Genomic DNA, 24788 nt, shown 5'->3' on the forward strand with positions numbered 1-24788 from the left:
TTGTATTTGTTCTCATAATTTTTTTTACAAGAAAATTAATTAATAAAAAATATTTTAGAGTCAATTTTTAAATTTGGTTCATTTACTAAAAAGTATTTTAAGTTCATAAAATCCGTTAAATATTTTACAAATAATAATATATTTATAATATTATTTTACTATTTTAACTATCTTCTCTTCTTAGTTTTTTATCTTCTCTTTTCTCGTTATAATGACTATCTTTTTTTTTTGTTATTATTATCATCTCACCATTATTATTTTTTTCATTATCATTATAATCACCACGCAATCACCGTTATTTTATTACTATCACCATCATTTCATCACTATTAAAAAATATTTTACACAAAATATTTTTTATTTATAAAATATTTTAAGCAAAACAATCTGACATGATTTGAAGTTTCCTTTGATGCAATATATATATGTACCATGTCGTCTAACAAATCACAAACCTCATAGCTGGCCATTCTAATAAACAAAATGCCGGCAGATCGCAGCCCAACAACTGTTCGGTAAGGTTCTTTCCTTGGTGCAAAAAGAATATTGAGGCGAAGAAATGTTTTAAAATACAATTAAAGGCGAAGAGAAAGAAGATAAAATAAAAACCAACAAGAATTGTGGAGAAAAAAACCATCCTCAGATATATGATTAAATTAAAAGAAGGCGTCAAGAGAGGCAGGAAACGAGTTGAGGTTGATTCTAGGATGTGAAGTGTCAGCTGTTCTTTATTCTTTTTTCTTAAAAAGAAAGAAACGCGATTATTCTGGCATTCTGCCCAGTCCTCACATCTCAAAACTATCTTAACAACAATTCAAGGGGCATAGATGGCTAGGGCCCCCTCCAATAGTTATCAATTTAAGCTGAAGCTATGCTCTCAATCTATTAACTCAAGGTGTGAACAAAGCATTCTAAAAAAATGTACATGAACAAGGCCGCTCTCTAGGCACAGTAGGAAAAACAGTACAACGTATCAACATAGGGAAAATTCAGTTAACTATAATGTATATATGGATCATGGAGAGGCACTGCCACTGCCATCCTAATGTATATAATAGTGTCAAACGGTTCCTTGTTTTCTCATCTTTACGCGGCAATGTTGTGCAGAAAACGCTACAAAAGGCAAGGCTGTTGCTCTATGTCATGCTACCGCTTAATGGGTGTGCTTGTAATTACGATAGCAGTGATTATTCAAAGTTTTTTTTTAGAAATATATCATAATAAAAAAATTTATTTTAAAAAATTATTTTTACCATCATTATATCAAAATGATCTACAATTATTAAAAAAAATTTATTTTAAACAAAAAATATTTAAATTTTAAAATAACACAGATTATACCGTGTTTTCAAACACACCCTTAATCATGTACAGACTTTTCCCATTTCACTTATATGTTTATATATAGTGTATCGGCTGACCAAACTTTCCGGTTAGTGGGATGGATAAACTCTAGATAGATGAGTTATTTCTCATGCTATATGCAAAAAGATAGACCACTAATTACAGTTATAACACAGCGGTAACTTTTTATGGACTAATTTCATAAATTAATCATTTCATTGGAATGGGAAAGCAGTAAAAAAATTATGAGAAGAGTCCATTACCGTGTAGATGGTCATGACTCCCTCCCTCAACAGATCTTTTCACTACCTTTTGCTTTGAACAGCCTGACATTACACCACAGCAGGTGAAATTCACCGTATTCTATTGACAACAAAACGAACAGTGTTAAAAATTTTCCAAGTAGGAAATCAAATTTACAGAAGCATTACTGTAACGCTATTAGATCTAACACATTCCACGTGCCAATCATGTGAACGACTTCACTCACTCACTTTCTTAAAGCTTTGCTTGTGCTAGGACTGTCGCCAAGCACTCGACGAATCCTAATTTCGGAGAAACAACCACTTGACAGCAGCCTCCATGTTGCTTCGGCTCGGCCGCTCATGTAAGGCGAGCCAAAGCCAGATCTGATCCTCTTCGTCTCCTCCTGATCATCACGAGCCGGCCGGCTTCATCATCAATCCGTTCGTATTCATAAAGTGGCTTTGCTTGCTTGAAGCCGCGCTGGAACCACTTGACAAACACGAACCTGACTCTGTAGACGCCACCAGCGCAGCTGCCTTCTCCGGCGGAGCTAGCACGACGGACCTCTGGTGGCCAGAGCTCCGGTTCACCTTCGAGTGCCTCCTTCGTGCTATCTGCAAAAATTAAACGAAAATAAACTAAAAAACAGTGATTAATATTAATAACTTGTCAAAAAATAGGCATAAAAGGACCGAATTAAAGGCAAACACAAAGCTATCAAGAACTTAATTCAAAGAGCTTAATTAAAAACAAATACAGTAAGAGAGAGCTAGGGTTAGATAACAGCCAAACAGAAAGGCAACTAAATAAAATCAACCGATAATCACTGAAAGAGATTCATAATGATTTCAAACGGAGAATGCTACTCAAAAAAAAAATTATCATCCAAACAGAGCCAAAAATATCACATAGAAATCAACTGATAAGCATCAAACAGGCTAAAAAGGGATTTATAATGGAGATAGTCACTCAAACAAAAACTCGCTGTGAAAAATCATCTGAACAGAACAGAAACGCTATAAAATATCAACTAATAAGCATCAACAGAGACGATCACTCAAAGCTAAATAGAACGAAGCCAAATAGAAACTCAAAAAATTAAACCGGGATAAAATGAGGATCACCTTGAGCTTCGTTTCATGGAAGCGAGACACGAAAGCGACGATCCTGAGCTTGTGACCTCGAATCTCCTTAAACCGCGATCCATCAATTGTTAGATATGAAGCGCACGATTTCGAGCCACTAGACACCAAGCTCAAGCTCTCCTCTTCACTACTGCTCTTTCGCAGATTTCTTCTCTCCATCAACACCGAGCCTCAAAAAACAACCAAAACGAAATCGTTGGTTGAAATCCGAGAAGAAATTAAAAAAAGAAAGCGAGTTTTGATCGATCAAGTAAGTACTTTGAAGGAGGGGGAGAAAGAGGTGTGGTAGTGGAGAGGAGAGCAGAGGCGACAGTGGGTTCAATAGGAGAAGGAAACGGAAGCATTTTTGTCGTTTTGAGCAAAAAGAAACGAAACGATTTTGTGTGTGGGTGGCGGGGAGATTCAAAATATTGGAGTTTTGTACTTTTTGTTTGGTTTCTGTTAATGCTATTTTGGTGCTCTCTCTCTTTCTATTATTATGTTTTTTCAAATTTGATTCTCAAATCATTTTTCTGTGATTTATTCCTAATTAAAAACTAATTAATTTTAATTTCTTATAAAAACATGAGATTGAAAGAAAAAGGAACATATGAAAAGAATACCAACATGAGTGACATGCCATAAATTTTGTAAAAAATACACTTTAGTTCTTAACCTTTAAAAATCACACAAATTATATAATTTTAATTTTGATACAAAACTTCATTTTTGTTATTTTGTAGTCTTGGGTTGAGAGATGAGAGAGAAAGATCGCCGAATTCCAGTAGTAAATAGAGAAAAGTGTTATTGATACCGATTTAGACCATTAAAACAGACTATATTTGTGTCAAATGATTTCATTTTATTAGAGAAGTTCATATTAGATGTTGTTGTATTTTTAAAGTTCGTGAAAAAACATATCTGCGCTTAGGTTGATTTTTGGATTCAAGTTGATTTTGATTTTAAGGGTGGTTTTTTTATATCATAGATAAGCTTATCACGGTTCATATAGTATTTTATTTGTGTTTTTGGTCAAAATAAGTTGACAAACAGGTTTTTTGATAAAAAAAATTAAACCCTAATTTTACGACCATCATAGTAGCTGAAATTTAGGCAAATCAAACGATATGTCGTCTGATTTTTTTCATAAAAAATTGGATGCATATAAAAAAAAATTCAAGGCCCAATCGCACGAGTCTTGATAAAATGGGTCAAAGGGGCTAACCTGGCTTGTTAGGCTTGGCAACACCTGGCCTTTGTTTTTTTTTCTAGTTCTTTTTTTAAATTAACGATTCTTTTTTCAAGCTTTTGTCCTCTAATTTTTTAATTTATATTTAAATTAATACGCCATCTCTCTTTCATTTTGATTAGAGAACCTCTTTTAAATGATAATTATTTTTTTAGTTATGCATTTAAATTTAAAGAGCTTTTCTTATTCATTTATAATTTTTTTTTTAACTTTTGTATGGATAAAATTTATTTTTAAAAATAAAGTTTTTTTTTTATTTCAGATAGTCTTTCTAACATGTGCAGCCTTTTATGATGTTTTTTTTCTCCTTTTATTTTATTCGATCAATTTAATTTGTATCTCTATTTCTATTATCGTTTACTTAAATAAAAAATTATTTTAATAAATAAATTTAATAAGCATAACCGGGTAAATGTCTTATCTTTTCAAATTTAATATTTTGATTCACATCTGTCTCTTAATTTTTCAAGTTTTATTTTTAGGTATCGTTAATGACTTGTTTTATTTATTTATTTATTTACATGCATAGTTTTTGATTTATTTGATTACATGTATGTATAAAAAATTTTATTTGAACTTAAATTTTTTAAACTACTGAAATGCATTGAAAAAATCTATATACATAATTGTTTTATAAGAAATAAAAATATTTAACATGCGATGGAATGCTGATCAGATAACTAGTGTAAACCAAAATGATATCTCTCAAAATTTATTTTAAAGTGCTAAAGTGTTAGAATAACATTTGAAATAGTATAAATATAGTTTTTATTCTTATATACACTCAAATGATTAAAAAAAAAAGGAAGTATTTATAAAAACTAGTGTTTTAACTCAAAGTTTTGAAAACCTAAAGCTAAAAAGTAAAAAATAATAATTTGTGCATTGAAAACCCAAAACTCAAGTATAATACAAGACCAACTATTTTTTAGCTTTTCTAAAAAAACATGCAGGAATAGCTTTTGGCCAAGGGAAAAAGTTACTTCACCTTCTCTTTTAGCACTTCCATTGGAATAAGCAAAAAAAAAAAAGAAGTTATTTTTGGCAGTTATTTGATTTCAGCATTTCATTTACCTCTATAGTTGGAGATGCCCTAACAAGTCTGATTTAGTTCTTTACCTGGTGGAAGTTATTGCATTGACAAATCTGCATAATATTGTTAAAGATTATCATTTAATTGTAAAATTATATAATTTTATTAGTTAATATGTACTTATCGTGTAAAATCATCTAATAATAATAATAATAATAAAATCACACTAAAATCATATAAAATTCATAAAATTAGGTAAAAACCATAATTTTATGATCAATTTTACAATAATTTCAAATTTTGAATTCTTTCATTTCTCATTGTAAATTAGTAAATAATATTCCCCCCTGTACCATGGTAAATAGCCTTCGTTTATTTCAAAAAACAAGTTAAATTCAACTTTCACGAGCTCTTTTTTTATTGATTTAAAAACGATGATGAATCTTTTATTTCTTTCCTAGATTTTCAAAGTCGTCCCAGCATGTTCAAATCTCCTTCTTTCACTAAATATTATTTTTTCCCTCGATGTATTCAAATCGGCCATGTTAATCCAGCCCATGAATTTTGAAACCCTTATGCCCACTTCAATTCGTAGGCCCAAAGATTCGTGTTGGCTGAAGAATAATGACGATGAAAAACAAGACAAATAACTAATTGTAATGGTAAATTTAGGAACAAATTGCAAAATTTCATTTACTAATTTCTTGTTTTTACTATATTCTTAGGCGCATTCTTTTTCTTTCTCATCTTAGAATCACTCTATTTCTTGAAGGTGCTGATTTATAATACCTTCTGAACTATTAGACATCTGCGCTTACTTTTATCATAAATTAATTTCCATTAAAGTAATTATCAAAAAATAAATAAATCTCATTATAGTGTATGCAAATTAAAAATAGCCAGCACCTAGAAATCAAATGTATTATTAACATGATTCAATGTAGATCACAGGTACCACAATCTGATACTTTTTTAGTTTTTTTTTTAATATATATATATTTTCTTACTTCGTTTTCAACATCTGCTTGACAAAGAGAGTTGTTAAGATAATAGAAGCAAGAAAGCCCTTAAGCCCCCATTGACCTCATTGCCGGGTTTTCAATCAAACCCCTTCGTAATTTGTAGCAAAAGCAAAAAAACAGGTGTTTTATAATTCTAACACATTTTAATAAAAGTTTTGAAAAATAAAAAATATTAAAAAAATAATATTGTTTGAACATAACGGCTACTATTAAAAATAACTATTGAACACAACTATTATAGAAAATAATGATTATTTAAAAAATCATGTCTCTTTCTATTTAATCAATATATATAAAAAGTCAACCTAAAACTTTATAAAAATCCAATGACAAGGAAAAAATGGGTTACCGGAAAACTTCAAAGCTTTGTTTTTACATACTCAGTATTGTTAGAAAGATTTCGACGAGACAATTCTAACAACATCTTAAAAGATTATCAGATGTTGTCGTAATTTATTAAGGGTTTATTTGAGGTTAATTATAATCTTATTTGGTGTTTTTTCAAGGTATAATTAGAATTGTCTTGTTGAGATTTTTGAGATTTTTTCTAATGGTACTGAATGTGTAGAAAGTAGAGCTCTAATGTGTCTTCATTAATCTATTTTTTCTTTCTTTTTCTTTCTTTATTTTTTTCTCATGCCACATCATCTTATCTTCCTTTTCTTTTTTAGTAATTGATCTTGAATCTTATCCTTTGATTATTTTTATAAAATTTTGGGTTGATTTTGATTTAAGTTAATTAATATGTAAAATAAATATGTTTTGAAACATAACTAAAAAATTATTATTTGAAATAACGGTTATGTACTTAAAACGCCATCATTATTTCAAATATCAATCATATATTATAAAATATGGTATTATTTTTTAAATATTTTTTCAACATGTTTCTGTAACAAAACTTTTAACAAACTATATTATTTTTAAAAAGAGAAAAATCCGCAAAAAAAACATAGAAAGCATTTCGTTTAGCAATGTCCCAAGCTAGCAGAGTCTGCCGTACCCGCACAGACTCAAATGGCCATAGCCAAACAAGTTGCTTCCCTTGCTGGCAACTACCGCAACAACACATGGGCATTTCATTCTTCTTCTTTTTTTCTACCCGCTGGCCCCCACATGACAGATAAGCAAAACACTCTCTTTTTTTTCTCTCTAAAAAATCGCAATTACAGCTTTAAGTTATTGATTGAGACTGAAGATCAAATCTTACCAGAAATGGAGGAGAGAAATAAATTTCTAAATGACTTGCTCACAATTAGATCTAGGAGTGACCTAGCTCTTCATACATTAAATTTGCTCGAGATTTATTTTTAAATCTAATTTGAGAGAAAATTATGATACATAAGCAAGATACTTGCGGATTAATATTAAAAATAATAAAAAAATCACCTTAGCTAACATATTATTAAATTGTTGAGTTAGTTTAACATCACTATACAATTATTTTTTATAAAAAACATTGTTTTGTTTTTAAAATTTTTTATATTAATTTAATTATATTTGGATTAAATTATGTATTTTTCGTAAATTAATGTTTGAGAATATGATTTAAATCATATATTTTCAAGTAAAAATACTTTAAAAATAATTATTTTCATATTTTAAAATACCTTTTAAATATTTTAATGATAATAAAAAAAATAAAATTCATTTAAAATCAATCAAGCCGACATGATTAATTGCAGCAGATTGAGAATCTGAAATCATCCAATGACCATGCAAGCAGGAAAAAAAAAAGAAAAAAAAATTATTTAGATAATAGTCTAATGATAAAAACTTGAAATTAAAATAGTTATTTTTTTTAGTCTCAGATTCGAGTTTTATGATTGCTTATATGATAACCACTAAAGACTCACATGGTTGTTAATTTAAAAATTCATAGAATTAGTTGAAATACATGCAAGCTAACTCGAATATCCATGTTAAACTAAAAAAATAATAATTGAAGAGAGAAAAACTAAACAGAGACAGTGACACCCCACCCCACTTCAACAAGAGGTAGCAGGTACGTTACATTACACAACATTCAAGCCTAAGCAACCCCGTACCCAACCCTTACGTCGTCGGCAGCCAACAACAAACTTCTTTCCTTTCTTTGTTAGCTGCTAACAAGCAGACTTCTGTTTCATTTCTAGACAGAGAAAGAAAAGGATAGGAGACGTTGTTGTAACTTACTTCTAGAGAGAGACGCTGAAAAAAAAACAAGCAGAGTGAGAGAGAGGAGGAGAGTGTGTACTGTGTTGTGTTTAGAAGAGAGACGAGGAAATCAAGAAAACATTTTGACAGTGAGAGTCAATGTTATATTGAATAAGAGAGACTCAAAAAGATTGAATCTTTCAAGTTCAATCAATAACTCGAAGAAACACAGAGGATTGAAACTTTGATCTTCAATTTCTTCAAAATCTCTCAATTTCACCACACAATTGAAGCTCAATCTCTTCGAAAAAACCGAAATCAAGAAGTACCCATTTTACTTTTACCAATGTTGGTCCAAGGCCGAGTAACAACAAACCCAAATCCAAAATCTCCCAAATCCCAAATCAGACCCACCATCAACCACCACCACCACGACCTCCACCAGCGCTTCTCAGAGTCAAAATCTTTAGATTTCTCAACATGGGTATCTGAGAATTTCTACAAAATCATCACAATCACAGTGCTGATCGCCACTGTCGCCGCCATCTTCTTCCTCCGGAGCACTGGTGACACCGCCGCTTTTCTCTACCTTCAATCACAAGCACAACCTCTAGACAAAACCCATCATTTCCCCCGCATAGATTGGAACAATATCCCAGCAATCACTGACAAGTCTTCGCCTTATGCGAATTTCCGGTCAGAGAAATGGATTGTTGTTAGTGTCTCTCATCACCCTACCGATTCGCTTAAAAAGCTTGTCAGAATTAAAGGTTGGCAATTGCTTGCAATTGGGAATTCAAGGACACCAAATGATTGGTCCTTGAAGGGTGCAATTTACTTGTCTTTGGAACAACAAGCGAGTTTAGGGTTTCGAGTTTTGGGTTATGTACCTTATGATTCTTATTTACGGAAGAGTGTGGGGTATTTGTTCGCGATCCAACATGGGGCAAAGAAAATTTTTGATGCTGATGATCGTGGAGAGGTTATTGATGGTGATTTAGGGAAGCATTTTGATGTGGAGTTAATAGGGGAGGGGGCTAGGCAGGAGACTATATTGCAATATAGTCATGAGAATGAGAATAGGAGTGTAGTGAATCCTTACGTTCATTTTGGTCAAAGGACAGTTTGGCCAAGAGGGTTACCATTAGAGAATGTGGGTGAACTTGGTCATGAAGAGTTTTACACTGAGGTTTATGGTGGGAAACAGTTTATACAACAAGGGATATCGAATGGATTGCCTGATGTTGATTCTGTGTTTTATTATACTAGGAAAACGGGTTTGGAAGCTTTCGATATTAGGTTTGATGAGCGTGCCCCGAAAGTGGCATTGCCTCAAGGGGTAATGGTGCCAGTTAATTCGTTTAATACGATTTACCATTCATCGGCTTTCTGGGGTTTGATGCTTCCAGTTTCAGTTAGTAATATGGCTTCTGATGTTTTGAGAGGCTACTGGGGTCAAAGGCTTCTATGGGAGATTGGTGGGTATGTTGTGGTTTATCCACCTACTGTGCATAGATATGATACAGTTGGGGGGTACCCTTTTTCTGAAGAGAAGGATCTTCATGTTAATGTTGGGAGGCTTGTTAAGTTCTTGGTTGCATGGAGGTCGAGTGAGCATAGGTTGTTTGAGAAGATTTTAGAGTTGAGTTTTGCTATGGCAGAGGAGGGGTTTTGGAGTGAGCAGGATGTGAAGTTTACTGCTGCTTGGCTTCAGGACTTGCTTGCTGTAGGGTATCGGCAGCCTAGGTTAATGTCATTTGAATTGGATCGGCCACGTCCGACTATAGGTCATGGGGATCGAAAGGAGTTTGTTCCTCGGAAGTTTCCGTCTGTGCATCTTGGAGTGGAGGAAACAGGAACTGTGAATTATGAGATCGCCAATTTAATTCGATGGAGGAAGAATTTTGGGAATGTTGTGCTTATTATGTTTTGCAATGGGCCTGTCGAACGCACTGCCTTGGAATGGAGATTGCTTTATGGGAGAATATTCAAAACTGTGATTATCTTGTCGTGGCAGAAGAATGAGGATCTTGCTGTTGAAGCAGGCCATTTGGATCATATGTACAAGTAAGTTATCTATATGATAGAAATATTTATTTTGCTTGTTTTGTTACCATAATTTAAATCTAGATTCTTATGCAAACCATCGCCTTGGATATCTGATTTCAATTCATATGTTAGATAGAAAAATCTACATAACTAGAACTAAAACTGTCTCCTATAGAGGCTGGGGAGCTGGCGTGGTGGGAAGTTGTGGCACTCTTGTAAAATGAAAGAGATTTTTTCTAATTAAGTCCGAGGTTAAAGTTATGGGTAGCAAGGGTGCATGGAGAGAGTTTTCATGGAATTGGTTTTATTACTTACATTTAGTTCAAGATCTTTTTGATTATCTAGGATTGATCTCTCTTATGTTGTGGGATCCATTTAATGTATAGATTTTTGCTTATGCCCTATAGTCACAGTATTGAACTTGTGCATTTGGACATTAAAGTTGGAATTTGGATGGCTGTTGGAGTTGTATAAAATAAGGCAGTCAATGTAAACATGTTTGGTGGTTATGTTTCTTGTCATGTTTCTTATTTCAACTCCTCTTTCTAAAACATGTTTAGGGTAATATTGAAATCCTGGAGAACTTTTGCAATCCTTTTTGTATTGAGATTCTTTTAGTTGGAGACTATGGCCTTGGGAATCATCATATCCTTCAACTGACATTGCCGGTTACTCATGCCACTGGGAATGAGTTTAATCACCAGCTTCGAACTCGATATGTAAGCTCTGGTCTTCAAGCCAGGACAGAGTACTTCAGAAAACATCCATCCAGATTGATTGTGCTGATCTCCATTTGTGATGTTTTGAAATATTTGCCTTATGTTGAAGGACATTGTGTGCTGGAGGAAATGATTATGTACTACAATAGTTTAAGCTAGTCTATTTTCAAATTCTTTGGGGCATGAGGCATTGGTGCTTGTGGATAAACCATTCTAGTATTTGCATATGCAAGACCAGAGCGTGAGTTTTCTTGGAGTCTCCAACTTCCTTCTATAATTGTCCATTTCTTAAGGAGGCATTGTTTCCTTTTCTTCCTTCGAATTTATTTTGGAGTTATGTCAGTGTGAGTTTGTTGCCGTGTCTTTTATTGCAGTTCTAGAAGCAAACTCTGGTTGTTATCTAGTTGATATATTGGTTTCTTAGGCATGCATTTGTTATTGATAACCCTGGAATTGGTGTGAAGTCAAATTTTAACTGTTTGCCTTGTCAAGTGGGTATCCCATACTTTTCATCTTAACTGGTGTCACTTTGTTAACTAATAATACTATCTAATATTGGTTATAGGCATCTGCCCAAGATATTCGATCGATATAGCAGTGCCGAAGGCTTTTTATTCCTTCAGGATGATACTATTCTTAATTACTGGAATCTGCTTCAAGCTAGCAAGGCTAAACTTTGGATTACTGACAAGGTAATTTCTTTTTCTTAGTCCTCTACTTTTCTGGTCATCGCAAGACATAAATTTGCTTTATTTTACCAATTTCATTTTTCTCTATGCCTTAGGATCATGCACATTGGTTTGATATGCTGGAGCTTTGTTTCTTCTTTCTCACGCCATTCACAAAATTCAATATCTTAATGTCTTTTTTAAACTAGCAGTAACGATCTCAATGGTATAAGATGAAAGGCAATACTGCAGTTGGATAAATAGTGTTCATATCTATGTCCATATTGTGATGCTGCATGCTTATTGTGAGCAACACATGTAGATCCCCTTCCCCATCTTTCTAACACATTATGGCATTAGGTATCCAAGTCCTGGACAACTGTGTCAACCAATGGAAACACAGATTGGTATGCAAAGCAAGCAGAAATGGTAAGAAAAGTTGTTGGCTCAATGCCGGTTCACTTCCAAGTCAATTACAAGGAAGCTATGAAAAGTGACCAGAGCCTCGTGATAGGCAGTTCTGAGATATTCTATATTCCTCAGCACTTCGTTACCGACTTTGTAGATCTTGTTGGTTTGGTGGGTGATCTAGATATTCATCAAAAGGTTGCCATACCCATGTTCTTTATGTCAATGGATTCACCTCAGAATTTTGATTCAGTGCTTAGCACAATGGTATATAAGCGGAAGCCACCACCTGATAATTCAACTCTTTATTCTGCTCAAGTACCTGCTGTTCATCCATGGAATGTGTCTAGTGAACAAGATTTCATAAAGCTGATAAGAATAATGGCAGAAGGTGACCCGCTCCTAATGGAGTTGGTTTGAAGGTAAAAACATCTTCTAATACTTACAAGAGCCAGAATAGAGGAAGAAAGCTTCAAACTACTTTGTACCTGTTATACCAAATTCTGTTTTTACTTTTTTTTTTTCAATTTTTTTTGTTTAGGGGGAGGGCTCTTTTTATCTATTTCCTTAAAATTTTTGTAATTCTTCCTTTTTAACATCTTTGTAGATTTACCTTGTATCATTCATTTACTGATGGGGATCCCCTTCAATGGAAAAATGTGTTAGATCTTTTTCTTTGGCTGAAAAATACAAGAGAAGAAGATACTCGTTTCAGTTTCTTTTTCTTAATTTCTTGATTGAGTGGTGCAGTTCTCAAAATCAAGAAACATTTTTCGGTTTCTTCTTTTGTTCCTATTTCAATGTCTGCCTTCCCGGCTGTGGTGCTTTGGGATATGGTTCTTCGTCGTGGCTTATCTCTTTGTTTGGGGTTTGTTCTGTTGGTGTCTTTCTGTTTTATATTAGGCCTTGGTGTTCAATTCTGTTCAGGCAGCCGCTGGCCTTTTTTGGCCCAGTTTTGTTCTCTCTCTTCAAGCAGGCTTGCATGCCTCTGGGAGTATACTTTGTCTTACTCTGCTTGGCTTATCGTAGAGGGAAAAGAAAAAAGAAGGCATGCTCTGCTTGGCTATCATATTCTGTCTTGACTGAGGAACATCCTTGTAATCAAATTAACATTCTTCTTGGGTTTTCATATTTTTATTTGAGGTATAGTAATGGGAGAGAAGATTTTTGTTATTCTGAGATGCTAACAAAACCCTTGAAAGGGATAGAATTGCGAGAGTGAAACTTGTAGACAAAATTTGCGTTTTGAATGTTCCTGAGAGTCGCATCCATTCATTCAAGAGAAACAACTCAGGAAATCAACATTGTTAACTGATATTTGCAAATCTTTCCAGTAGTACATTTACAATTTACCGATCAATACCTTCAATCTTGTCTTCAACTGCAGAATACAACTGCCTCAACTTCTCAATGTTCTCATGTGAAGTTTCCCAGTACCCACGTCCATTGGCTTCCAAAAAGGTCTGCACCAACTTCCTAAATGAATTCGGGTTGGTGCTCATGAGTCTGTTCAACATCTCCTCGTCTTGGATGAAGGTTGAGTTAGCCTCTTCATAGACCCAGTTGTCGACTTGACCTGAAGTTGCACTCCATCCAACAGTGTTTGTTAGCCGCTTTTCAATTTCACGAACACCCTCGTATCCGCTAGACATCATTCCTTCATACCACTTGGGGTTCAACAATTTGGTCCGTGCATCAAGCCGCACAGTCTCAGCTAGAGTGCGTACCTGGAAGAGACAAAATTTGATGTTTTTTAGAACTTATAATTACTAGATTCGACTATTGAATCAAAGCCTTTGGAATTAGAAGAGATTGCAATCGCAGTAGTCGTCCAATTGCTAACCTGAGCATTAGCTGTTGTTGTGTCTGCAATGTAAGCATTAGGCTTCTTCTTATCCTTCCTCATATTCTGCACTAAGTTTGTTGGGTCTGAATCAAAATAGTGGCTCACATCAGTGAGTGAGATCTCTGAGGAATCAAGATTTTGGAAAGTGGCTTCCGCTGTGCTCAGAGCCATCTCAAAAACTTTTCTTTTCTCCGTCATGCCTGCACCTGGGGCATCGCAATCAAAGGCAAAGGACTTCCGGCTTAAGTACATGTCTTGAAGCTGCTTCTCATCATTCCACGAAGAGTTCTCCACTGCAAGGTTTATGTTTGAGGAGTATGATCCTGAGGCATTAGAAAATACACGAGTTGCAGCTTCTCGAATGTCAACACCAAGGGCTTCAGCTTGCTCTAGAGCATGCTTCCTGACATAGTTTTGATCAGCTGGCTCATCTAGTTCAGCTACCATCTTAACAGCTCGGTCGAGGAGGTTCATCTGTGGATAAAATAAAGGAAAAATGATACAGAAGTTAGTCAGTGAAAGATTGAAAAAAAGTCAGCTAATAAAGTAAGAGAACACAAAGAAGTGAAATATTCACATGTTAAATATTATGAACTGATCCTCATGATTTTCCCCAAATGAAAACAAATGAGTAATATGAAAACGACCTAGTACCTGATTTATAAAGAGATCTCTAAACACTCCTGAGCAATTGACCACGACGTCAATCCTAGGCCTTCCAAGCTCTTCAAGACTTACGGGTTCCACCTGGTTAACCCTACCAAAGGTATCAGCTACTGGCCTGACTCCAATCATCCACAAGACTTGAGCCAGGGACTCACCATAGGTCTTGATATTATCAGTTCCCCACAATACAAGTGCAACTGTCTCAGGATACTTCCCATCATTGTCAGCCTTCTGCCTCTCGATTAATCTGTCCACCACAACTTTTGCACTCTACATTGCTGCTGTTGTCGGAATGGCTTGTGGGTCTAGTGCGTGAATGTTCTTTCCAGTTGGCAACACCTTTGGGTTTCTGATTGGGTCACCACCAGGCCCTGGCTCCACATATTTGCCCTCCAAGGCTTGTTTCAAACTCCCCAGCTCATTGTCAGCCACTACCAGTTTCAAACATTCTCCTAAGAACTGGAAGAGTGTTCTCAGCTTAACCCTATCTGCCCGGTAGAATTTTGTGTTTGACAAGTAATCAACCCATGGTTCATTGATTCCAAACCCAAGGATCGAGGTAAGCTTATCTGCGACATCTACTACTTGACCCTTATTGTTAGTTGTTTTCTGCACAAAGGCAGAGACGGCACCACGGGAGGCCTCGGTTATTTGCCGAAGAAGTTCTACATCCATCAAGATTCCCTTATCACTCCCTCTATATACCTCCTCTATGTTTCGTCCAACAGTTTCAGCTAATATTGCTGGGAGCGATGAAATCCCATCTTCAGGACGGTCCAAGGCAGCAATATTAACCAAAGTTGCGACAGCTTCCATTGCAGATGGTGGTTCACCAATGACATGAAGCCCACAGGGCAAAAGCCGGGATTCAATCTCCATGATCTTAGAGTATACTTTTCCAACAACAAGATCTCGCTCCTTTGCAGAGATCTCCATTCCCTCGTCAGGAAGCTCAACATCTTTGTCAAGATTACATTGCCTAGCTGTACTGATAATGGAGCTCACAATTTGTGGCCCACGACCTGTGTCTTTGAGGGATTGGTATGAGGAGATAAGCTCACTTAACTGCTTCAAGCCTTTGTAAAGCCCAGCATTTTCAGCTGGAGGGGTCAAATAGCTAATGGTATTTGCATAGCTGCGGCGTTTAGCAATGGTGGCTTCAGATGGGTTGTTAGCTGCATAATAGTAGACATTGGGGATATTCCCAATGAGACTGTCAGGATAACAAACATCACTCATTCCCACCTGCTTCCCTGGCATGAATTCAAGCGAACCATGAGTGCCAAAATGAAGAACTGCGTCAGCTTTGAAAATTTTCTCCACGAAGGAGTAATAAGCTGCAAACCCATGATGTGGGCTAGCTGATTTGGAGAACAATAGTCGCATAGGATCACCCTCATAACCGAAAGTGGGCTGGACTCCGATGAAGATATTACCGTACTGTTTTCCATACACCAAGAGATTCTCTCCATCAGAATTCAGATTTCCAGGAGGTTTGCCCCAGTTTTCTTCCAAAGCAGTGGCATATGGAGTAAGGCTTTGGTATTCTCGAACACCCATTTTGTAAGCAATGTTCAGATTTGGGCTGCTGAATTGAGCCTCTTTATCATGGATTATGTCTTCAATCAAGGCTTCTGAAGTCTCCGGAAGGCCCTCAACATTGTAGCCATCTTTTTTTAGTTCTTTCAGAACTGAGAAGATGGATGAGAAGACATTAAGGTAGGCTGCTGTCCCAACATTTCCCTTGTCTGGAGGAAAACTGAAGACAGTGATTGCTAACTTCTTCTCAGTCTGCATGAGGTAATACACTTGTCATTATGTGACGAAAAAATATAGTCAAATTGAATTCAAGTATTGTTTTATATGAGAATATAGAGTGGGAAATGAAAATGTGAATCTTCTGTCACACAGTAGAGAGAGGGAGATGAGTAAATAAAAAATGGCAGAAGTGGACAGACTATCCTGATCATCCAATCAGCATCATATTTACGTTGTAAGCAGTTGTTGAACTATAAAGCTCATTGCTAATCAATTTTTTAGTGCACATATACAATGTGATAACAGAGGTTTACATCAGCAAAGAGGCCTGCTAATAGTAAATACATGCACCTATCAGACTCTAATCATTTCCATTATCTCTAATAAAATTTGTCATTTTCGTTATTTTTACTTTCAAAGAAATTCTCGTTTCACTTGTAAGCAAATGAAATGAGGGTGGGAATGATGCGCTGCTTCATTGTGTTTTAAGCATCATGAAAATTGCCTAAGCATTACGAACTCTTATGCTTCATATATTGTTTTCTAATTAACTGGAAGTAAACAAGAAACCTCAAGGTTTAAAAGAAAAAATATGACTCAGAGTTTAAAGATTAGGAAGATACGTAGAATGAAGGAAAAAACCTTTGTTTTCCTTTTCAGTTCAGCCCATCTGATTGCCCTTGTGCAGAGCTGCTCCACCCTCCTGTGAAGAGCATGTGATTTCCCTGCAATTAAATTAAAGTATTTTCTCTTATTAATACTAAAAGAATTCGAAGTCATGTGTGCATGGATAAGTACTGCTTTGAATTAAAGTAATGAAGAAATTGCCCAGTTTCAACTTGTAAAATATAAGCATTGAAAGATAAAGACTGTTTGAACTGTAGTTTCTTTGAATATTTGTCTATTTTGGAAATAATAGCAGCTCTAAATTTTAATGTGGATTACAAAATATAATGGTGGTACCTAAAATCATGTGAGCAATGACAAAGAACAAAACAAAGAGTAAGAGGACAGACTAAAGAAGGAAGTTAGACTTACCTGTTCTTGGATCTCGGCCGGCAAAAACAATAGGCTCCATGCCACCATCCAGCTCTGGAAGAGCAACTTGCAAAGCCACCTGAATTGGATGCAGACCCAAAGTACTATTTAACCACTCCTCAGTTGTTTGAAACACCAAAGGCAATGCAACAATGTAAGGAACATCAAGCTTGCTCAACGCCTCAACAGCTCTTGGATGATCCTGCCTTGCCGGCCCTCCAACAAGAGCAAAACCAGTCAATGATACCATTGAATTCACCATTGGTTTCTTTATAACTGGATCGATAAAAAACCTCTCAACAGGCCCTGAAAAATCAAGCCCGCCAGCGAAAATTGGAATCACTTTAGCACCTTTTGCCTCCAACTCCATGATCACAGCCACATAGTGACTCTCATCACCAGTTACAATATGACTCCTTTGCAAAACCAGCCCAACTACCGGTGCATTAGGGTCTTTAAGCTTCTCATTAGCATCTCTCCTGGTTCCATACCAATTCAAGTACTCCTTTACATCATCATACATACAAGGAGCCAAAGGGTGCCAAAATTCCACTATCCAGGAACAAAACTGGATCAGAATAGTCAATCCTTTTCCCTTTCAGCGCAGGAACGTAAGACCCGGATATCATTTTCAAGAAATTCTGCAAATTATCTGGTGACCCACCGAGCCAAAACTGCAAACTCAAGATATAAAGCCTAGCATCTTGAGCTTTATCACTAGGTAAGTACTTCAAAACCTTAGGCAGAGTTCTCACTAACTTCAACATACTGTCAGCAAAACCTGCACCCTGCTTCTTTCTCTTGAACAACTGAAAGAATGGACTCTTTGATTGACCAAGCTGTGACATACTGAAAGAACCGAACTTGTTAAGCCTCATTACCTCAGGCATTGAAGGGAAAACTAAAACTGCATCAAGCCTATCCCTTTCTTTCTCCACAGCAGCTTTAACCTTCAATGCAAGCTCCTCAACAAAAATCAATGACCCAATAAAGATATTTGCATCTTCAAGATCCTTCCAGAAAGTTTTATATGTGGATTCATCACGAAGCTCCTATACTAAGTAACCAACAACTTCATATGATGCATCTTTGGAGCTCTTGTTAAGAGCTTGAACTGCTGCAGTGAGTGAAGATTGATACTGAGCTTCAAGGACTACATAGACTATCTTCACAGTGGGGAGGTTCTGGTTGTTCTCAGGTACTATTCGGCGAACTTCTTGGGTGGTTTGTGTGAATAGGCCATTGCCAATTGCAGCACATTGTACTTTCAATGAAGACTTGAAGTTGGTTTGGTTGATTTTCTCGGGGAGAAATGAGTGAAGAAAGTAGTGTTTTTGAGATAGTGAAGAGAGTTGGTCTGGTTTGGTTGACTGCAAAGTGAATGGAGAGGACACTAGAGAAGCCATTCTTGGTAGGAAAAAGCTCACTTTAAGCAACTCAAAAAACAGAGCCCTCTGTTTCTCCTCTCTGTTTCTAAATTTGAGAGAGGGAGAAACAAAGCTAGAGAAAACAGATTTCGGAAGAAAAAAATTATGAATCTGCTTCTGTTTCTTGTCACTGTGTTTTTTTGGTCGTGGTTCAATTTTGTTTCTTTATTCTTCTTTTTTTTCCCCCAGGTGTTTAAATTCTGTGAGTTTATAATTTGTGCGTGTGGAGGTGTAGGGGGGCATTTCAGAGGAGAAAAGTTGGTTATTAAGGTTAGTGGTGAGAGGGAAGGACACGTGGCGAAATGGGTAGTCAAGGAATTATAATGGGAGTGTGCATACCCCCATCTATCTGCTAGGGTTTTTATGATGGAGTTTCCTGGAATCTGATTGGTTGAATTGGATTCCCAAAAGCAACTGAGGAGGAATTGGATGATGATAGGGAAATTGGTGACTAGATTTTTTTCTTGCAGTGGAAGAGGGGCCTTTTGCCTTGTAATAGATTCTTCATTTTGATTGTGTTCTCAGCGAAAAGCAAGCAATGTTTTTAATTCTAACATAGCATTCATGCATGGACGAACACCAAGATTGGAAATTAATTAAACATGAGGATTTGTCATTCGCACAACATTCTAAAAGAGTTAAGGATCAAGTTTTGATCGGGTTAAATCTGGGTCTATCACATCACTTGATTAGCCTAGGTTTTTTACTAGATTAACCAAGTTTTTCTTTCTTTTATTTTGTATTTGATTTATGTTCTGGTTTACCAGGTTCAAGTTCTGAGTAATTCAAGCTCTCGTTGACTCGACAAGCCGATTAAAGTTTTATAATGTTTTTAAAGGCAACAAAATATTTTTACTATAAATTTTAAAAATCAAATAACTAAATTACCTCCGATGAATTTACAAATAACATTTGGATCCCTTATAAAAGATGATTTTACTCCCACTTCCAAAGCAATTGTTAAGTGCAATTAAAGACAAAATGACCAATACATTGTTTGAATCTACTGTTTTTCACCTCACAATACAAGACAAAGTAAATAGCTCGTTGAGTCCTTTTAGTATTTTTTGTAATTTGTAATAAAGATGGAAGAAAATGTCATCTACAGCTCTTCATTGACGAGTAACAATTCGCTAATAACTTTTACCTCGAAAAATCTCTTTCAGAATCACTCGTTACACAGTAGGAAGAAGATAGAATGAACATTGTATTTTAAACTGTAGAATTACTCCCTATCAAATGAAACTTAGTCGATCTCCATACCAGAAATGGCCTCATCTAAAATCTCTTGAAGTTCCTTGACTCTCTGCCTTGTCAATGCAACGCAATCCTGCAACCTCAGCAAGCCACTTCTTTGTAAGCATCAAACTAATAAACATCTCACTATTCACTTAGTGCCTAACCAAGAAACAAGTGATGATGCAAACCATATTAGGAGTTCTAACCAAATGGCTAGAAATGTATCCTATACGTTAATAGAAAGTTCCATGGTTTTATTTGAAAGGCTCGAATATATCACTTCCTAGCTATCTGCTATTGTGTACTGTCTTTAACACATTTGGAACAAGAAAACCCAGCCAAACAGATCTACCTCATTAAACATCACTTGTGTTAAGGATTAGAATTCCTAAAATGATCTGGGCATTTGAAGTTTCTAAAGAACAGACTGTTCTACTTCCTATCTTAGTGACAACTTAAGTGGATGCTTCACCATCAAATTATATTTTGGGAGCCATCGATCTATATTATCAAAAGCACAAACTAACCTGGACAGCTGATGTATAGGCAAAAACTGATCCACCTGGCTTGTAAAAAGATACAAGTCTGGCAGATGAATCCAAAACCACAGTTACAAGAGTTTCCATGATGGACTCTTCCTCTGCAGTGGGGTCTGCCAAGATGTAATTTTTATGAAGTATGCATGTTAATGAAAATGGAATGCTGCTCAGTGTGAGCTTCCTCTTTTCCTTGTTGACAGGCTCCTTCTCCAATTTTGCTCCCTCATCTTCCTCCGATACAAGTACTATTTTTCCATCATCATTTAAGGAAACTATGGGGATTTGCACTGCAACATATTAATTTTCCATAATAAATAAAGACAGCTACAGATACAAATATGAATGTTAAGCAGAGTTTAATTTGTACAAAAATCACATCCAGTGAAACAAACTAACATTATAGAAAGTGTTCGAGCTTGGACTGAACTCATAAGGAGAAAAGGCAACAAATTACCATTGCTACTTTGCCCTGGGAATAATTAATAGCTGTATAACTAGAAAAAAGGTAAAACTGGGTGTCACCGCACATTTTCTGTCATTTGTTAGGCTAGCAAAGTGATGAAGGCTTATTGTGTACCAAATATATGGGAAGCCATTGATACCATGGAAATTATCTGGAATATAATGCTATACAGAATTCTCAAATCAAATGATTTTAAATCAACAAACCAGATCAGATTATTTCAAATCATCAAAGAACCATGATCTTCATGAACGGCATTTTTAGGCCCGTATGATATTCACAAGAAACTGGCTTTCCTTGACATAATTATTTGGACTTATAGAAACCAGAGCTACTTCAGTAAATTTCTATAGAAAGAAAACAAAGAACTTTTGGAACCTGTTCTTGCATATCTAAACTGGGTTTTAATAAATCCTCAACTCTTTTGAGTGGTTGAGTTTTGAAGAATACAGGAGCGTTCACCCGCTGGAGAACCAAACACATATCTAAACATTAAACTAACAAGAAATGAAATAGAAAAATTTCTAATTAATTTTGAACATAAAAAAAAAAAACGGATCGGATCGGATAAGAATAGAAAAGATTCTCAAATAAAAAACATTGATAAAAAAATAGATAAAGTTAAATAAAGTCAAAATTTATAGATTATCTCTTGTCTCTTATGCTATCTATTCTTATATTTAAAATTGAAAATAATTTAAAAAATGTAAATATTCATTTTTATACATTTTTCTAATATAAGAATACATTTACATTTTTTTTCCAATCAAAAAAAGACTTTTGTATCATAGCAAATCCAATACACCTATCATTTAATTTGAATTAATGAAAAAAAAACAAACCACTGGAATAGATATAAAAAAATCTACACATATGATAGAATTTCAATAGCTAATGCAAAATGAATCAAATTCAATCTTCCAGTGTCCATGGAAAGTGATTTCACAGTAAATGAATAGCGGGAAACATGTTGTGGAATGAGGTATATGGGCTTTTGGCAAGTATTCTTGTTAGTCTATGCCTTGTTTCATTTTAACTGGCCACAAGTTATGTGAACATGAAAAAGATGCAGTCTTACAATGAGAGAACGCGGCAACAGCTGAAAGTAGTGCAGCATCAAAAAGAGCACCATCAGCATCCAAACAATAGATGTCCTTCAGGAGATACGACACATTAATTTTTCATTCAACAGGAAAAAAAAATATATCATAGTTGTCAAAGTATGCCAAATCTAACTCTTTTTGGAACAATATAAAGGAAGAAAATCTGATCAATGCCCAATATACATTAAATGCATTTCTTCTTTCGAAAGATGGAAAAGAGAAAAACAGCCAGTGACGCTAACTCTTTTTGGAACAATATAAAGGGAAAAAATCTGATCAATGCCCAATATACATTAAACGCATTTCTGCTTTTGAAAGATTGAAAAGAGAAAAACAGGCAGTGACCACCTTAATTTTGAAGCCAAAAATTAAGAAAGAAGGTGAAAACCAATACCACTAACCAGGTAAGCCATCCAGGCAGCTTTTCCACTGACCAAGGACAGTTCCTTTAGATTAATCATGCCAGAACTGTAACACGTCAATGATAGACAATGCATGAGGAATATTAATGAACAAGTTATGAATCCACTAAAAACAAATAGAGCAAGTTGGTTTCAATAGGCTAACGGCTTTTTTTAACCAACACAATAAGCTAAAACGTGAAGCTTATGTGATACACACATCTCTGCATGCAAAATGAGGCGTTGGGGGGGGTCAATAGAAGCAGAAAACTTCACTTGCCTTGATATGGTATCAGATAATTGCTTCGATATCACTGGTGCTGCCTCAGCAGGCCTACCAGGCCTAACAATTGGAGAACAAATTGGAGGCATGTGGAAATCAATAGCTGAAAAAAACAAGATTCATGTATTGACGTCCTATAAATCAAAGCAAGAGAAAAAGGTACATATGCGTGAAAATTAAAAAAAGAGAAGATAAACAAAATTCAAAGTGCATGGCTAACAACCTATGCAGCCCTCGTCTGGTGACTCTGTTGAAGGGGTCATCACTTCCATTTTTATGGCAGCCAACATGGTCTGCGCAAGAAAGAAAGTACATGACTTTGAATAAGATTACTCAAACATGCACATTTAGACACACATAAGAGGGGGAGGAGACTAACAGTTGAACCAATCTTTGCCAATGCTGACCCATGAGCAGACGCAACAGCCCCTACATATTAATAACATTCAGTTCAATCATCAAGATTACATGAGCAATATCTAGCTAGGAACATGAAAATGAGAGAAAGTAAGACTAAAACAATGCTAAGCCAACCAAGGGCTAATGTTGTATCTCTAGCTCTTCCAAGAGGCCTTGCATCTGGGCGTATAGATTCTGAGAGATGACGCTCAAAATAGCGAAGAGGGAAGAGGTGTCTGAAAGCATCCACCTCCATCTCCGATGACAAGTCCCCAGAGGCATCTGGCACCCCCATTCTACTCTGTTCAACTTATTTCTGAAAAGCTCCCTTAGCTCTTGAATATGGATGGCAACCTATAATGTAAAACCAAATTAACAATCCAACCAAAGTACATTGTTTTAAACACTCCCATATGTCCAATAACCAAGATTTCTATATTTTCAAGCATTCATCCAAGCTAAAATATAAAATAGCTTCTCAAACCCGCTAGATAATTTCACAAAACACAAGAGACTGATCTCTCCTTTATCCACTATGAATTCAAAACCAAACCAAAGTAGCTCATATACACTCAAATTTACACCAAACACAACAAACCCACATCCCAAATTCCTTTTATTTGTACAAACATTGAACAACAATACAAAAGCCATAAAAAAAATTTTCTAACAAAACACAGAAGCTTATTTAAGTTCAGGTTCTTAGCACAGGCTGTAGTATCATTGTTAAAGAGCTAAGCAGCAGTGTAAAGTCTGAATGAAAAACACACAGAAATGGAACAAAAAATCACAACTTTCTCATCTTCCTGCACAATTCATTTCCAAAAACCAACAAACCCAATCAAACAAAAATGAAAAAGAAAACAAATGAAAACCCAGAATTTACTTTCTATTTTCTAAACATGAAACTAACAGAGAAGAAAAAACGACCAATCAGTGAAAACCTTGACATGGGCTTACAGCTTTTGTTGTTACCTGTTGTTAGCTATCAAGTTTGAAACTTGAGCAGAGAACCAAGTTTACATGTAAAGCTCGAAAGCAGTGTGAACTGTGTACTTCGGCAAACGGAGACTAGAGGTTTAGCAGAGTTTAGTTTTCCGTCCGGGGTTTTAGCCCATAAACCAAGAAGCCCCTAGTTGATCTTTCTATGTCAAAACCAACCCAAAATTTGAGCCTTCATAAATGTTTTTTTAAAATAATAATAATAATAATAACTAACAAAATTTGAGCTATGTTTTCTTTTCCATAATATTAATATCGAATTTTGTGTAGTAAAAAAATAATTATTGAACACAAATAAGTATTATTATGTTTGAAACTTTAATGTGAATATTGTTTTTATAATAATCAAATTTCATGTATAATAATCAAAATCTTGTTTTATTTTATTAAATTGCAGTCCTTTGTTTTGTTTTATTTTACTATTATCTTATGGAAATTACCATTTCCTTCTAAACCATAAAGAAAATCATGCTAAATAAAGAAAACCTTTTGGATTTTAGGAAGAAAATTAAAATGATGAAATTAATTTTAAATAAAAAATAAATAAATTTTAGTCAATTTCTATGTTTGGGCTGGAATCCCAAATAGCCAGAGCTTGGGCCTCATTCAGTTCCGAAGTTCAGAAG

At 35.3% G+C, this 24788-nt stretch overlaps 4 protein-coding genes across 7 annotated transcripts; 1 reads left to right on the plus strand and 3 right to left on the minus strand.

The window, feature by feature from the left end:
• Window positions 1-1948: 1948 nt before the first annotated feature.
• On the minus strand, window positions 1949-3099 carry LOC133676480 (uncharacterized). 2 transcript variants are annotated; one of them, XR_009835616.1, is made up of 2 exons: window positions 2715-3099; window positions 1949-2228 (listed from the first exon to the last, which is right to left on the minus strand). XR_009835616.1 is itself a non-coding variant. In XM_062098148.1 (2 exons), the coding sequence occupies exons 1-2, from the start codon at window positions 2892-2894 to the stop codon at window positions 2001-2003; spliced, it is 384 nt and encodes a 127-aa protein (XP_061954132.1). In that variant the 5' UTR covers window positions 2895-3099; the 3' UTR covers window positions 1949-2000. The 2 variants fall into 2 exon arrangements, 1 of the variants encoding a protein (XP_061954132.1); XM_062098148.1 differs by having other exon boundaries at window positions 1949-2204.
• Window positions 3100-8023: 4924 nt separating this feature from the next.
• LOC133676854 (probable glycosyltransferase STELLO1) lies at window positions 8024-12712 on the plus strand. The gene is made up of 3 exons (XM_062098631.1): window positions 8024-10221; window positions 11488-11614; window positions 11951-12712. The coding sequence occupies exons 1-3, from the start codon at window positions 8501-8503 to the stop codon at window positions 12416-12418; spliced, it is 2316 nt and encodes a 771-aa protein (XP_061954615.1). The 5' UTR covers window positions 8024-8500; the 3' UTR covers window positions 12419-12712.
• Window positions 12713-13235: 523 nt separating this feature from the next.
• On the minus strand, window positions 13236-19041 carry LOC133676853 (magnesium-chelatase subunit ChlH, chloroplastic-like). Its single transcript, XM_062098630.1, is given in 6 exon segments — window positions 13236-13725; window positions 13842-14318; window positions 14499-16301; window positions 16911-16993; window positions 17307-17850; window positions 17852-19041. Coding segments are annotated over 6 exon segments (4146 nt in total). The 5' UTR covers window positions 18713-19041; the 3' UTR covers window positions 13236-13347.
• Window positions 19042-19773: 732 nt separating this feature from the next.
• Window positions 19774-24297, minus strand: LOC133676855 (uncharacterized). Of its 3 annotated transcripts, none has more exons than XM_062098633.1 (9): window positions 24121-24297; window positions 23296-23514; window positions 23141-23190; window positions 22985-23054; window positions 22759-22864; window positions 22479-22545; window positions 22053-22128; window positions 20500-20798; window positions 19774-20063 (listed from the first exon to the last, which is right to left on the minus strand). In XM_062098633.1, exons 2-9 carry the CDS (start codon window positions 23453-23455, stop codon window positions 19980-19982), a joined length of 912 nt encoding a protein of 303 aa, XP_061954617.1. In that variant the 5' UTR covers window positions 23456-23514; window positions 24121-24297; the 3' UTR covers window positions 19774-19979. The 3 variants fall into 3 exon arrangements, with proteins under 3 accessions (XP_061954617.1, XP_061954616.1, XP_061954618.1); XM_062098632.1 differs by having other exon boundaries at window positions 24136-24295; XM_062098634.1 differs by lacking the exon at window positions 22053-22128 and having other exon boundaries at window positions 22472-22545; window positions 24136-24296.
• Between the last annotated feature and the right edge of the window lie 491 nt (window positions 24298-24788).

This window comes from Populus nigra, chromosome 17, assembly GCF_951802175.1.
Source record: "Populus nigra chromosome 17, ddPopNigr1.1, whole genome shotgun sequence".
NCBI lineage: Eukaryota > Viridiplantae > Streptophyta > Magnoliopsida > Malpighiales > Salicaceae > Populus > Populus nigra.